Source organism: Cottoperca gobio, unplaced genomic scaffold (genome assembly GCF_900634415.1).
Source record: "Cottoperca gobio unplaced genomic scaffold, fCotGob3.1 fCotGob3_117arrow_ctg1, whole genome shotgun sequence".
In the NCBI taxonomy this organism is placed as follows: Eukaryota; Metazoa; Chordata; class Actinopteri; order Perciformes; family Bovichtidae; genus Cottoperca; species Cottoperca gobio.
The window spans coordinates 1-14268 of NW_021166790.1; the positions used below are offsets into that span (position 1 = coordinate 1).

The 14268-nt window shown below is 43.7% G+C and overlaps 1 protein-coding gene across 1 annotated transcript; it reads left to right on the forward strand.

Annotated features, from left to right (window-relative positions):
• Window positions 1-269: 269 nt before the first annotated feature.
• LOC115004504 (phenylalanine--tRNA ligase, mitochondrial-like) lies at window positions 270-14046 on the forward strand (the record flags this gene model as incomplete). Its single annotated transcript, XM_029426146.1, is given in 5 exon segments — window positions 270-331; window positions 425-453; window positions 456-592; window positions 13662-13824; window positions 13915-14046. Coding segments are annotated over 5 exon segments (523 nt in total), but the record flags the coding sequence as incomplete, so codon positions are not given.
• Window positions 14047-14268: the final 222 nt, after the last annotated feature.

Sequence of the window (14268 nt, forward strand, 5' to 3'; positions counted from 1 at the left end):
TTTCTTCTTTTTCTTCTTCTTTTTTTTCTTCTTCTTCTTCTTTTTTTTCTTTCTTCTTTTTTTTTTTCTTCTTATTAATGGTTGTTATTATTATCATTATTTAGTGACATCAAACATCAGATTATAGAATAAAGGCTTTAAAAGTAGGATTGACACGACGACACAAAGACTTTATAAAAGACAATCCCAAAATACGTCTCCAACGTCAGCTGTCCGTCTTTATTCAAAACATCTCACTTTTATTGTTTCCTAAACCTTTTCACTAACAGCTTGCTGATCCCCCGCCCGAACACCCCAGCAGGAAGCCAGGAGATAACTATTACCTGAACAGGTGAGAGTCAACACCTACAATGCACCTGTGGGTCTTGCTCTATGAGTTACACTGTGGAGGGTTTGAGGACATCACTAACGTCACGTGTTGCAGGACGACGATGCTCCGCGCCCACACCTCGGCCCCCAGCGGGAGCTGGTGAGCGCCGGGCTGGACGCCTTTCTGTTGGCCGGAGACGTCTACAGGCGGGACGAGATCGACGCCAGCCACTATCCCGTCTTCCACCAGATGGAGGGCGTCCGACTCTTCTCCAACCACGAGGTGCAGATCTGAGAGTTGAGAGTTGAGATGATCCAGATGTGTGTGTGTAGTGAGAGTTGTGATGATCCAGCTGTGTGTGTAGTGAGAGTTGAGATGATCCAGATGTGTGTGTGTAGTGGAGAGTTGTGATGATCCAGATGTGTGTGTGTAGTGAGAGTTGTGATGATTCAGATGTGTGTGTGTAGTGAGAGTTGTGATGATCCAGATGTGTGTGTGTAGTGAGAGTTGTGATGATTCAGATGTGTGTGTAGTGAGAGTTGAGATGATCCAGATGTGTGTGTGTAGTGAGAGTTGTGATGATCCAGATGTGTGTGTGTAGTGAGAGTTGTGATGATTCAGATGTGTGTGTGTAGTGAGAGTTGTGATGATCCAGATGTGTGTGTGTAGTGAGAGTTGTGATGATTCAGATGTGTGTGTATGAGAGTTGAGATGATCCAGATGTGTGTGTGTAGTGAGAGTTGTGATGATCCAGATGTGTGTGTGTAGTGAGAGTTGTGATGATTCAGATGTGTGTGTGTAGTGAGAGTTGTGATGATCCAGATGTGTGTGTGTAGTGAGAGTTGTGATGATTCAGATGTGTGTGTGTAGTGAGAGTTGTGATGATCCAGATGTGTGTGTAGTGAGAGTTGTGATGATTCAGATGTGTGTGTGTAGTGAGAGTTGTGATGATCCAGATGTGTGTGTGTAGTGAGAGTTGTGATGATCCAGATGTGTGTAGTGAGAGTTGTGATGATCCAGATGTGTGTAGTGAGAGTTGTGATGATTCAGATGTGTGTGTAGTGAAAGTTGTGATGATTCAGATGTGGTGTGTAGTGAGAGTTTGAGATGATCCAGATGTGTGTGTGTAGTGAGAGTTGTGATGATCCAGATGTGTGTGGTGTAGTGAGAGTTGTGATGATTCAGATGTGTGTGGGTGTAGTGAGAGTTGTGATGATCCAGATGTGTGTGTAGTGAGAGTTGTGATGATCCAGATGTGTGTGTAGTGAGAGTTGTGATGATCCAGATGTGTGTGTAGTGAGAGTTTGTGATGATCCAGATGTGTGTGTAGTGAGAGTTGTGATGATCCAGATGTGTGTGTAGTGAGAGTTGTGATGATCCAGATGTGTGTGTAGTGAGAGTTGTGATGATCCAGATGTGTGTGTAGTGAGAGTTGTGATGATCCAGATGTGTGTGTGTAGTGAGAGTTGTGATGATTCAGATGTGTGTGTAGTGAGAGTTGTGATGATCCAGATGTGTGTGTAGTGAGAGTTGTGATGATTCAGATGTGTGTGTAGTGAGAGTTGTGATGATCCAGATGTGTGTGTGTAGTGAGAGTTGTGATGATCCAGATGTGTGTGTAGTGAGAGTTGTGATGATCCAGATGTGTGTGTGTAGTGAGAGTTGTGATGATCCAGATGTGTGTGTGTGTAGTGAGAGTTGTGATGATCCAGATGTGTGTGTAGTGAGAGTTTTTCCAGATGTGTGTGTAGTGAGAGTTGTGATGATTCAGATGTGTGTGTAGTGAGAGTTGTGATGATTCAGATGTGTGGTGTAGTGAGAGTTGATGATGATCCAGATGTGTGTGTGTAGTGAGAGTTGAGATGATCCAGATGTGTGTGTGTAGTGAGAGTTGTGGATGATCCAGATGTGTGTGTAGTGAGAGTTGTGATGATCCAGATGTGTGTGTGTAGTGAGAGTTGTGATGATCCAGATGTGTGTGTGTAGTGAGAGTTGTGATGATCCAGATGTGTGTGTGTAGTGAGAGTTGAGATGATCCAGATGTGTGTGTGTAGTGAGAGTTGAGATGATCCAGATGTGTGTGTAGTGAGAGTTGTGATGATCCAGATGTGTGTGTGTAGTGAGAGTTGTGATGATCCAGATGTGTGTGTAGTGAGAGTTGTGATGATTCAGATGTGTGTGTGTAGTGAGAGTTGTGATGATCCAGATGTGTGTGTGTAGTGAGAGTTGAGATGATCCAGATGTGTGTGTGTAGTGAGAGTTGAGATGATCCAGATGTGTGTGTGTAGTGAGAGTTGTGATGATTCAGATGTGTGTGTAGTGAGAGTTGAGATGATCCAGATGTGTGTGTGTAGTGAGAGTTGTGATCCAGATGTGTGTGTGTAGTGAGAGTTGTGATGATCCAGATGTGTGGTGTGTAGTGAGAGTTGTGATGATCCAGATGTGTGTGTAGTGAGAGTTGTGATGATTCAGATGTGTGTGTGTAGTGAGAGTTGATGATGATTCAGATGTGTGTGTAGTGAGAGTTGAGATGATCCAGATGTGTGTGTAGTGAGAGTTGTGATGATCCAGATGTGTGTGTGTAGTGAGAGTTGTGATGATCCAGATGTGTGTGTGTAGTGAGAGTTGTGATGATCCAGATGTGTGTGTGTAGTGAGAGTTGTGATGATCCAGATGTGTGTGTAGTGAGAGTTGTGATGATCCAGATGTGTGTGTGTAGTGAGAGTTGTGATGATCCAGATGTGTGTGTGTAGTGAGAGTTGTGATGATCCAGATGTGTGTGTGTAGTGAGAGTTGTGATGATCCAGATGTGTGTGTAGTGAGAGTTGTGATGATTCAGATGTGTGTGTGTAGTGAGAGTTGTGATGATCCAGATGTGTGTAGTGAGAGTTGTGATGATCCAGATGTGTGTGTGTAGTGAGAGTTGTGATGATCCAGATGTGTGTGTAGTGAGAGTTGTGATGATTCAGATGTGTGTGTAGTGAGAGTTGAGATGATCCAGATGTGTGTGTGTAGTGAGAGTTGTGATGATTCAGATGTGTGTGTGTAGTGAGAGTTGTGATGATCCAGATGTGTGTGTGTAGTGAGAGTTGTGATGATTCAGATGTGTGTGTGTAGTGAGAGTTTGTGATGATTCAGATGTGTGTGTGTAGTGAGAGTTGTGATGATCCAGATGTTGTGTGTGTAGTGAGAGTTGAGATGATCCAGATGTGTATGTGTAGTGAGAGTTGAGATGATCCAGATGTGTGTGTGTAGTGAGAGTTGTGATGATCCAGATGTGTGTGTAGTGAGAGTTGTGATGATCCAGATGTGTGTGTGTAGTGAGAGTTGTGATGATCCAGATGTGTGTGTAGTGAGAGTTGTGATGATTCAGATGTGTGTGTAGTGAGAGTTGAGATGATCCAGATGTGTGTGTGTAGTGAGAGTTGTGATGATTCAGATGTGTGTGTGTAGTGAGAGTTGTGATGATCCAGATGTGTGTGTGTAGTGAGAGTTGTGATGATCCAGATGTGTGGTGTGTAGTGAGAGTTGTGATGATCCAGATGTGTGTGTGTAGTGAGAGTTGAGATGATCCAGATGTGTGTGTGTAGTGAGAGTTGTGATGATCCAGATGTGTGTGTGTAGTGAGAGTTGTGATGATCCAGATGTGTGTGTAGTGAGAGTTGTGATGATCCAGATGTGTGTGGTGTGATGTAGTGAGAGTTGTGATGATTCCAGATGTGTGTGTGTAGTGAGAGTTGTGATGATCAGATGTGTGTGTGTAGTGAGAGTTGTGATGATCCAGATGTGGTGTGTGTAGTGAGAGTTGTGATGATCCAGATGTGTGTGTGTAGTGAGAGTTGTGATGATCCAGATGTGTGTGTAGTGAGAGTTGTGATGATCCAGATGTGTGTGTAGTGAGAGTTGTGATGATCCAGATGTGTGTGTGTAGTGAGAGTTGTGATGATCCAGATGTGTGTTGTAGTGAGAGTTGTGATGATCCAGATGTGTGTGTAGTGAGTTGTGATGATCCAGATGTGTGTGTAGTGAGAGTTGTGATGATCCAGATGTGTGTGTAGTGAGAGTTGTGATGATCCAGATGTGTGTGTGTAGTGAGAGTTGTGATGATCCAGATGTGTGTGTGTAGTGAGAGTTGTGATGATCCAGATGTGTGTGTAGTGAGTGTGATGATTGTGATGATCCAGATGTGTGTGTAGTGAGAGTTGTGATGATCCAGATGTGTGTGTGTAGTGAGAGTTGTGATGATCCAGATGTGTGTGTGTAGTGAGAGTTGTGATGAATTCAGATGTGGTGTGTAGTGAGAGTTGTGATGATTCCAGATGTGTGTGTGTAGTGAGAGTTGTGATGATCCAGATGTGTGTGTAGTGAGAGTGAGATGATCCAGATGTTGGTGTGTAGTGAGAGTTGAGATGATCAGATGTGTGGGTAGTGAGAGTTGTGATGATTCAGATGTGTGTGTGTAGTGAGAGTTTGAGATGATCCAGATGTGTGTGTAGTGAGAGTTGTGATGATTCAGATGTGTGTGTGTAGTGAGAGTTGTGATGATCCAGATGTGTGTGTGTAGTGAGAGTTGTGATGATCCAGATGTGTGTGTAGTGAGAGTTGTGATGATTCCAGATGTGTGTGTGTAGTGAGAGTTTGATGATCCAGATGTGTGTGTGTAGTGGAGAGTTGTGATGATCCAGATGTGTGTGTGTAGTGAGAGTTGTGATGATCCAGATGTGTGTGTGTAGTGAGAGTTGAGATGATCCAGATGTGTGTGTGTAGTGAGAGTTGAGATGATCCAGATGTGTGTGTAGTGAGAGTTGTGATGATCCAGATGTGTGTGTGTAGTGAGAGTTGTGATGATCCAGATGTGTGTGGTAGTGAGAGTTGTGATGATTCAGATGTGTGTGTGTAGTGAGAGTTGTGATGATCCAGATGTGTGTGTGTAGTGAGAGTTGTGATGATCCAGATGTGTGTGTGTAGTAAGAGTTGAGATGATCCAGATGTGTGTGTGTAGTGAGAGTTGAGATGATCCAGATGTGTGTGTGTAGTGAGAGTTGTGATGATCCAGATGTGTGTGTAGTGAGAGTTGTGATGATTCAGATGTGTGTGTAGTGAGAGTTGAGATGATCCAGATGTGTGTGTGTAGTGAGAGTTGTGATCCAGATGTGTGTGTGTAGTGAGAGTTGTGATGATCCAGATTGTGTTGTAGTGAGAGTTGTGAATGATCCAGATGTGTGTGTAGTGAGAGTTGTGATGATCCATATGTGTGTGTAGTGAGAGTTGTGATGATTCAGATGTGTGTGTAGTGAGAGTTGAGATGATCCAGATGTGTGTGTAGTGAGAGTTGTGATGATCCAGATGTGTGTGTAGTGAGAGTTGTGATGATCCAGATGTGTGTGTAGTGAGAGTTGTGATGATCCAGATGTGTGTGTGTAGTGAGAGTTGTGATGATCCAGATGTGTGTGTAGTGAGAGTTGTGATGATCCAGATGTGTGTGTGTAGTGAGAGTTGTGATGATCCAGATGTGTGTGTGTAGTGAGAGTTGTGATGATCCAGATGTGTGTAGTGAGAGTTGTGATGATCCAGATGTGTGTGTGTAGTGAGAGTTGTGATGATCCAGATGTGTGTAGTGAGAGTTGTGATGATCCAGATGTGTGTGTGTAGTGAGAGTTGTGATGATCCAGATGTGTTGTGTAGTGAGAGTTGTGATGATCCAGATGTGTGTGTAGTGAGAGTTGTGATGATCCAGATGTGTGTGTAGTGAGGTTGTGATGTTCAGATGTGTGTGTGAGGGAGTTGATGATTCATATGTGTGTGTGTAGTGAGAGTTGTGATGATCCAGATGTGTGTGTGTAGTGAGAGTTGTGATGATCCAGATGTGTGTGTAGTGAGAGTTGTGATGATCCAGATGTGTGTGTAGTGAGAGTTGTGATGATCCAGATGTGTGTGTGTAGTGAGAGTTGTGATGATCCAGATGTGTGTGTAGTGAGTTGTGATGATCCAGATGTGTGTGTAGTGAGAGTTGAGATGATCAGATGTGTTGTGTAGTGAGAGTTGTGATGATTCAGATGTGTGTGTGTAGTGAGAGTTTGTGATGATCCAGATGTGTGTTGTGTAGTGGAGTTGTGATGATCCAGATTGTGTGGTGTGAGTTGTGATGATCTCAGATGTGTGTGTAGTGAGTTGTGATGATCCAGATGTGTGTGTAGTGAGAGTTGTGATGATCCAGATGTGTGTGTAGTGAGAGTTGTGATGATCCAGATGTGTGTGTGTAGTGAGAGTTGTGATGATCCAGATGTGTGTGTGTAGTGAGAGTTGTGATGATTCAGATGTGTGTGTAGTGAGAGTTGTGATGATCCAGATGTGTGTGTGTAGTGAGAGTTGTGATGATCCAGATGTGTGTGTAGTGAGAGTTGAGATGATCCAGATGTGTGTGTAGTGAGAGTTGAGATGATCCAGATGTGTGTGTAGTGAGAGTTGTGATGATTCAGATGTGTGTGTGTAGTGAGAGTTGTGATGATCCAGATGTGTGTAGTGAGAGTTGTGATGATTCAGATGTGTGTGTGTAGTGAGAGTTGTGATGATCCAGATGTGTGTGTGTAGTGAGAGTTGTAGATGATCCAGATGTGTGTGTAGTGAGAGTTGTGATGATTCAGATGTGTGTGTGTAGTGAGAGTTGTGATGATCCAGATGTGTGTGTGTAGTGAGAGTTGTGATGATCCAGATGTGTGTGTGTAGTGAGAGTTGTGATGATCCAGATGTGTGTGTGTAGTGAGAGTTGAGATGATCCAGATGTGTGTGTGTAGTGAGAGTTGAGATGATCCAGATGTGTGTGTAGTGAGAGTTGTGATGATCCAGATGTGTGTGTGTAGTGAGAGTTGTGATGATCCAGATGTGTGTGTAGTGAGAGTTGTGATGATTCAGATGTGTGTGTGTAGTGAGAGTTGTGATGATCCAGATGTGTGTGTGTAGTGAGAGTTGAGATGATCCAGATGTGTGTGTGTAGTGAGAGTTGTGATGATCCAGATGTGTGTGTAGTGAGAGTTGTGATGATTCAGATGTGTGTGTGTAGTGAGAGTTGTGATGATCCAGATGTGTGTGTGTAGTAAGAGTTGAGATGATCCAGATGTGTGTGTAGTGAGAGTTGTGATGATCCAGATGTGTGTGTAGTGAGAGTTGTGATGATTCAGATGTGTGTGTAGTGAGAGTTGAGATGATCCAGATGTGTGTGTGTAGTGAGAGTTGTGATCCAGATGTGTGTGTGTAGTGAGAGTTGTGATGATCCAGATGTGTGTGTGTAGTGAGAGTTGTGATGATCCAGATGTGTGTGTAGTGAGAGTTGTGATGATTCAGATGTGTGTGTGTAGTGAGAGTTGTGATGATTCAGATGTGTGTGTAGTGAGAGTTGAGATGATCCAGATGTGTGTGTAGTGAGAGTTGTGATGATCCAGATGTGTGTGTAGTGAGAGTTGTGATGATCCAGATGTGTGTGTGTAGTGAGAGTTGTGATGATCCAGATGTGTGTGTGTAGTGAGAGTTGTGATGATCCAGATGTGTGTGTAGTGAGAGTTGTGATGATCCAGATGTGTGTGTGTAGTGAGAGTTGTGATGATCCAGATGTGTGTGTGTAGTGAGAGTTGTGATGATCCAGATGTGTGTAGTGAGAGTTGTGATGATTCAGATGTGTGTGTGTAGTGAGAGTTGTGATGATCCAGATGTGTGTAGTGAGAGTTGTGATGATCCAGATGTGTGTGTGTAGTGAGAGTTGTGATGATCCAGATGTGTGTGTAGTGAGAGTTGTGATGATTCAGATGTGTGTGTAGTGAGAGTTGTGATGATCCAGATGTGTGTGTGTAGTGAGAGTTGTGATGATCCAGATGTGTGTGTGTAGTGAGAGTTGTGATGATCCAGATGTGTGTGTGTAGTGAGAGTTGTGATGATCCAGATGTGTGTGTGTAGTGAGAGTTGTGATGATTCAGATGTGTGTGTGTAGTGAGAGTTGTGATGATTCAGATGTGTGTGTGTAGTGAGAGTTGTGATGATCCAGATGTGTGTGTGTAGTGAGAGTTGAGATGATCCAGATGTGTGTGTGTAGTAAGAGTTGAGATGATCCAGATGTGTGTGTGTAGTGAGAGTTGTGATGATCCAGATGTGTGTGTAGTGAGAGTTGTGATGATCCAGATGTGTGTGTGTAGTGAGAGTTGTGATGATCCAGATGTGTGTGTAGTGAGAGTTGTGATGATTCAGATGTGTGTAGTGAGAGTTGAGATGATCCAGATGTGTGTGTGTAGTGAGAGTTGTGATGATTCAGATGTGTGTGTAGTGAGAGTTGTGATGATCCAGATGTGTGTGTGTAGTGAGAGTTGTGATGATCCAGATGTGTGTAGTGAGAGTTGTGATGATCCAGATGTGTGTGTGTAGTGAGAGTTGTGATGATCCAGATGTGTGTGTGTAGTGAGAGTTGTGATGATCCAGATGTGTGTGTAGTGAGAGTTGTGATGATCCAGATGTGTGTGTAGTGAGAGTTGTGATGATTCAGATGTGTGTGTGTAGTGAGAGTTGTGATGATTCAGATGTGTGTGTGTAGTGAGAGTTGTGATGATCCAGATGTGTGTGTGTAGTGAGAGTTGTGATGATCCAGATGTGTGTGTAGTGAGAGTTGTGATGATCCAGATGTGTGTGTAGTGAGAGTTGTGATGATCCAGATGTGTGTGTGTAGTGAGAGTTGTGATGATCCAGATGTGTGTGTAGTGAGTTGTGATGATTCAGATGTGTGTGTAGTGAGAGTTGAGATGATCCAGATGTGTGTGTGTAGTGAGAGTTGTGATGATTCAGATGTGTGTGTGTAGTGAGAGTTGTGATGATCCAGATGTGTGTGTAGTGAGAGTTGTGATGATTCAGATGTGTGTGTGTAGTGAGAGTTGAGATGATCCAGATGTGTGTGTGTAGTGAGAGTTGTGATGATTCAGATGTGTGTGTGTAGTGAGAGTTGTGATGATCCAGATGTGTGTGTGTAGTGAGAGTTGTGATGATCCAGATGTGTGTGTGTAGTAAGAGTTGAGATGATCCAGATGTGTGTGTGTAGTGAGAGTTGTGATGATCCAGATGTGTGTGTAGTGAGAGTTGTGATGATTCAGATGTGTGTGTAGTGAGAGTTGAGATGATCCAGATGTGTGTGTGTAGTGAGAGTTGTGATCCAGATGTGTGTGTGTAGTGAGAGTTGTGATGATCCAGATGTGTGTGTGTAGTGAGAGTTGTGATGATCCAGATGTGTGTGTAGTGAGAGTTGTGATGATTCAGATGTGTGTGTGTAGTGAGAGTTGTGATGATTCAGATGTGTGTGTAGTGAGAGTTGAGATGATCCAGATGTGTGTGTAGTGAGAGTTGTGATGATCCAGATGTGTGTGTAGTGAGAGTTGTGATGATCCAGATGTGTGTGTGTAGTGAGAGTTGTGATGATCCAGATGTGTGTGTGTAGTGAGAGTTGTGATGATCCAGATGTGTGTGTAGTGAGAGTTGTGATGATCCAGATGTGTGTGTGTAGTGAGAGTTGTGATGATCCAGATGTGTGTGTGTAGTGAGAGTTGTGATGATCCAGATGTGTGTAGTGAGAGTTGTGATGATTCAGATGTGTGTGTGTAGTGAGAGTTGTGATGATCCAGATGTGTGTAGTGAGAGTTGTGATGATCCAGATGTGTGTGTGTAGTGAGAGTTGTGATGATCCAGATGTGTGTGTAGTGAGAGTTGTGATGATTCAGATGTGTGTGTAGTGAGAGTTGTGATGATCCAGATGTGTGTGTGTAGTGAGAGTTGTGATGATCCAGATGTGTGTGTGTAGTGAGAGTTGTGATGATCCAGATGTGTGTGTGTAGTGAGAGTTGTGATGATCCAGATGTGTGTGTGTAGTGAGAGTTGTGATGATTCAGATGTGTGTGTGTAGTGAGAGTTGTGATGATTCAGATGTGTGTGTGTAGTGAGAGTTGTGATGATCCAGATGTGTGTGTGTAGTGAGAGTTGAGATGATCCAGATGTGTGTGTGTAGTAAGAGTTGAGATGATCCAGATGTGTGTGTGTAGTGAGAGTTGTGATGATCCAGATGTGTGTGTAGTGAGAGTTGTGATGATCCAGATGTGTGTGTGTAGTGAGAGTTGTGATGATCCAGATGTGTGTGTAGTGAGAGTTGTGATGATTCAGATGTGTGTAGTGAGAGTTGAGATGATCCAGATGTGTGTGTGTAGTGAGAGTTGTGATGATTCAGATGTGTGTGTAGTGAGAGTTGTGATGATCCAGATGTGTGTGTGTAGTGAGAGTTGTGATGATCCAGATGTGTGTAGTGAGAGTTGTGATGATCCAGATGTGTGTGTGTAGTGAGAGTTGTGATGATCCAGATGTGTGTGTGTAGTGAGAGTTGTGATGATCCAGATGTGTGTGTAGTGAGAGTTGTGATGATCCAGATGTGTGTGTAGTGAGAGTTGTGATGATTCAGATGTGTGTGTGTAGTGAGAGTTGTGATGATTCAGATGTGTGTGTGTAGTGAGAGTTGTGATGATCCAGATGTGTGTGTGTAGTGAGAGTTGTGATGATCCAGATGTGTGTGTAGTGAGAGTTGTGATGATCCAGATGTGTGTGTAGTGAGAGTTGTGATGATCCAGATGTGTGTGTGTAGTGAGAGTTGTGATGATCCAGATGTGTGTGTAGTGAGTTGTGATGATTCAGATGTGTGTGTAGTGAGAGTTGAGATGATCCAGATGTGTGTGTGTAGTGAGAGTTGTGATGATTCAGATGTGTGTGTGTAGTGAGAGTTGTGATGATCCAGATGTGTGTGTAGTGAGAGTTGTGATGATTCAGATGTGTGTGTGTAGTGAGAGTTGAGATGATCCAGATGTGTGTGTGTAGTGAGAGTTGTGATGATTCAGATGTGTGTGTGTAGTGAGAGTTGTGATGATCCAGATGTGTGTGTGTAGTGAGAGTTGTGATGATCCAGATGTGTGTGTGTAGTGAGAGTTGTGATGATTCAGATGTGTGTGTAGTGAGAGTTGTGATGATCCAGATGTGTGTGTGTAGTGAGAGTTGTGATGATCCAGATGTGTGTGTAGTGAGAGTTGAGATGATCCAGATGTGTGTGTAGTGAGAGTTGAGATGATCCAGATGTGTGTGTAGTGAGAGTTGTGATGATTCAGATGTGTGTGTGTAGTGAGAGTTGTGATGATCCAGATGTGTGTGTAGTGAGAGTTGTGATGATTCAGATGTGTGTGTGTAGTGAGAGTTGTGATGATCCAGATGTGTGTGTGTAGTGAGAGTTGAGATGATCCAGATGTGTGTGTAGTGAGAGTTGTGATGATTCAGATGTGTGTGTGTAGTGAGAGTTGTGATGATCCAGATGTGTGTGTGTAGTGAGAGTTGTGATGATCCAGATGTGTGTGTGTAGTGAGAGTTGTGATGATTCAGATGTGTGTGTAGTGAGAGTTGTGATGATCCAGATGTGTGTGTGTAGTGAGAGTTGTGATGATCCAGATGTGTGTGTAGTGAGAGTTGAGATGATCCAGATGTGTGTAGTGAGAGTTGTGATGATCCAGATGTGTGTAGTGAGAGTTGTGATGATCCAGATGTGTGTGTAGTGAGAGTTGAGATGATCCAGATGTGTGTAGTGAGAGTTGTGATGATCCAGATGTGTGTAGTGAGAGTTGTGATGATCCAGATGTGTGTGTGTAGTGAGAGTTGTGATGATCCAGATGTGTGTGTAGTGAGAGTTGTGATGATCCAGATGTGTGTAGTGAGAGTTGTGATGATCCAGATGTGTGTAGTGAGAGTTGTGATGATCCAGATGTGTGTAGTGAGAGTTGTGATGATCCAGATGTGTGTAGTGAGAGTTGTGATGATCCAGATGTGTGTGTAGTGAGAGTTGAGATGATCCAGATGTGTGTAGTGAGAGTTGTGATGATCCAGATGTGTGTAGTGAGAGTTGTGATGATCCAGATGTGTGTGTGTAGTGAGAGTTGTGATGATCCAGATGTGTGTGTAGTGAGAGTTGTGATGATCCAGATGTGTGTGTAGTGAGAGTTGTGATGATCCAGATGTGTGTAGTGAGAGTTGTGATGATCCAGATGTGTGTGTGTAGTGAGAGTTGTGATGATCCAGATGTGTGTGTGTAGTGAGAGTTGTGATGATCCAGATGTGTGTGTAGTGAGAGTTGTGATGATTCAGATGTGTGTAGTGAGAGTTGTGATGATCCAGATGTGTGTGTGTAGTGAGAGTTGTGATGATCCAGATGTGTGTGTAGTGAGAGTTGTGATGATCCAGATGTGTGTAGTGAGAGTTGTGATGATCCAGATGTGTGTAGTGAGAGTTGTGATGATCCATATGTGTGTGTGTAGTGAGAGTTGTGATGATCCAGATGTGTGTGTGTAGTGAGAGTTGTGATGATCCAGATGTGTGTAGTGAGAGTTGTGATGATCCAGATGTGTGTGTGTAGTGAGAGTTGAGATGATCCAGATGTGTGTGTGTAGTGAGAGTTGTGATGATCCAGATGTGTGTGTAGTGAGAGTTGAGATGATCCAGATGTATGTGTGTAGTGAGAGTTGTGATGATCCAGATGTGTATGTGTAGTGAGAGTTGAGATGATCCAGATGTATGTGTGTAGTGAGAGTTGTGATGATCCAGATGTGTGTGTGTAGTGAGAGTTGAGATGATCCAGATGTATGTGTGTAGTGAGAGTTGTGATGATCCAGATGTGTGTAGTGAGAGTTGTGATGATCCAGATGTGTGTGTAGTGAGAGTTGTGATGATCCAGATGTGTGTGTGTAGTGAGAGTTGAGATGATCCAGATGTGTGTGTAGTGAGAGTTGTGATGATCCAGATGTGTGTGTGTAGTGAGAGTTGTGATGATCCAGATGTGTGTGTGTAGTGAGAGTTGAGATGATCCAGATGTGTGTGTAGTGAGAGTTGTGATGATCCAGATGTGTGTGTGTAGTGAGAGTTGTGATGATCCAGATGTGTGTGTGTAGTGAGAGTTGTGATGATCCAGATGTGTGTGTGTAGTGAGAGTTGAGATGATCCAGATGTGTGTGTAGTGAGAGTTGTGATGATCCAGATGTGTGTGTGTAGTGAGAGTTGTGATGATCCAGATGTGTGTGTGTAGTGAGAGTTGTGATGATCCAGATGTGTGTGTAGTGAGAGTTGTGATGATCCAGATGTGTGTGTAGTGAGAGTTGTGATGATCCAGATGTGTGTAGTGAGAGTTGTGATGATCCAGATGTGTGTGTAGTGAGAGTTGTGATGATCCAGATGTGTGTGTAGTGAGAGTTGTGATGATCCAGATGTGTGTGTAGTGAGAGTTGTGATAATCCAGATGTGTGTGTTCCAGCTGTTCTCGGGGGTGCAGCAGGGGGAGGATCTGTCTCTGTTTGAGGCTGGAGGTCGGAGGACTCCTCACAAACAGCATCTTCACTCTCTGGAGGCCGTGAAGCTTCTGGAGTTCCATCTGAAACTCACTCTGACCCGACTCGTCACAAACCTGTTCGGACAAGGTAAGGCGCTCAGATGGGCTGTGAGGGTCACAGGGTTCAAAGTGTTCACTTAGATAGAGTTTACTAAGTGTGTGTGTGTGTGTGTCTCAGATCTGGAGGTCCGGTGGGTCGACTGTTACTTCCCCTTCACTCACCCCTCCTTTGAGATGGAAGTGCGTTTCCAGGGCGACTGGATGGAGGTGCTGGGCTGCGGAGTGATGGAGCAGGAGCTGCTGAACTCAGGTCAGCACACACATACACACACACACACACACTCTGTGTGGGTGGATTACTTTTTTTGTTAACTGCCTCGAGCCCTTGTGCAAGGCAGCGACTGATGCAGCCCTCCCTCCCCTGCACTCTCAGATGCAATGCATGCTGGGACATTTAGCACCACATATGTGCAAACAAACCTGCTGATTAAAAGATTGAAAGAATCCTCCTCGACTAAAGAAATAGAGCTTT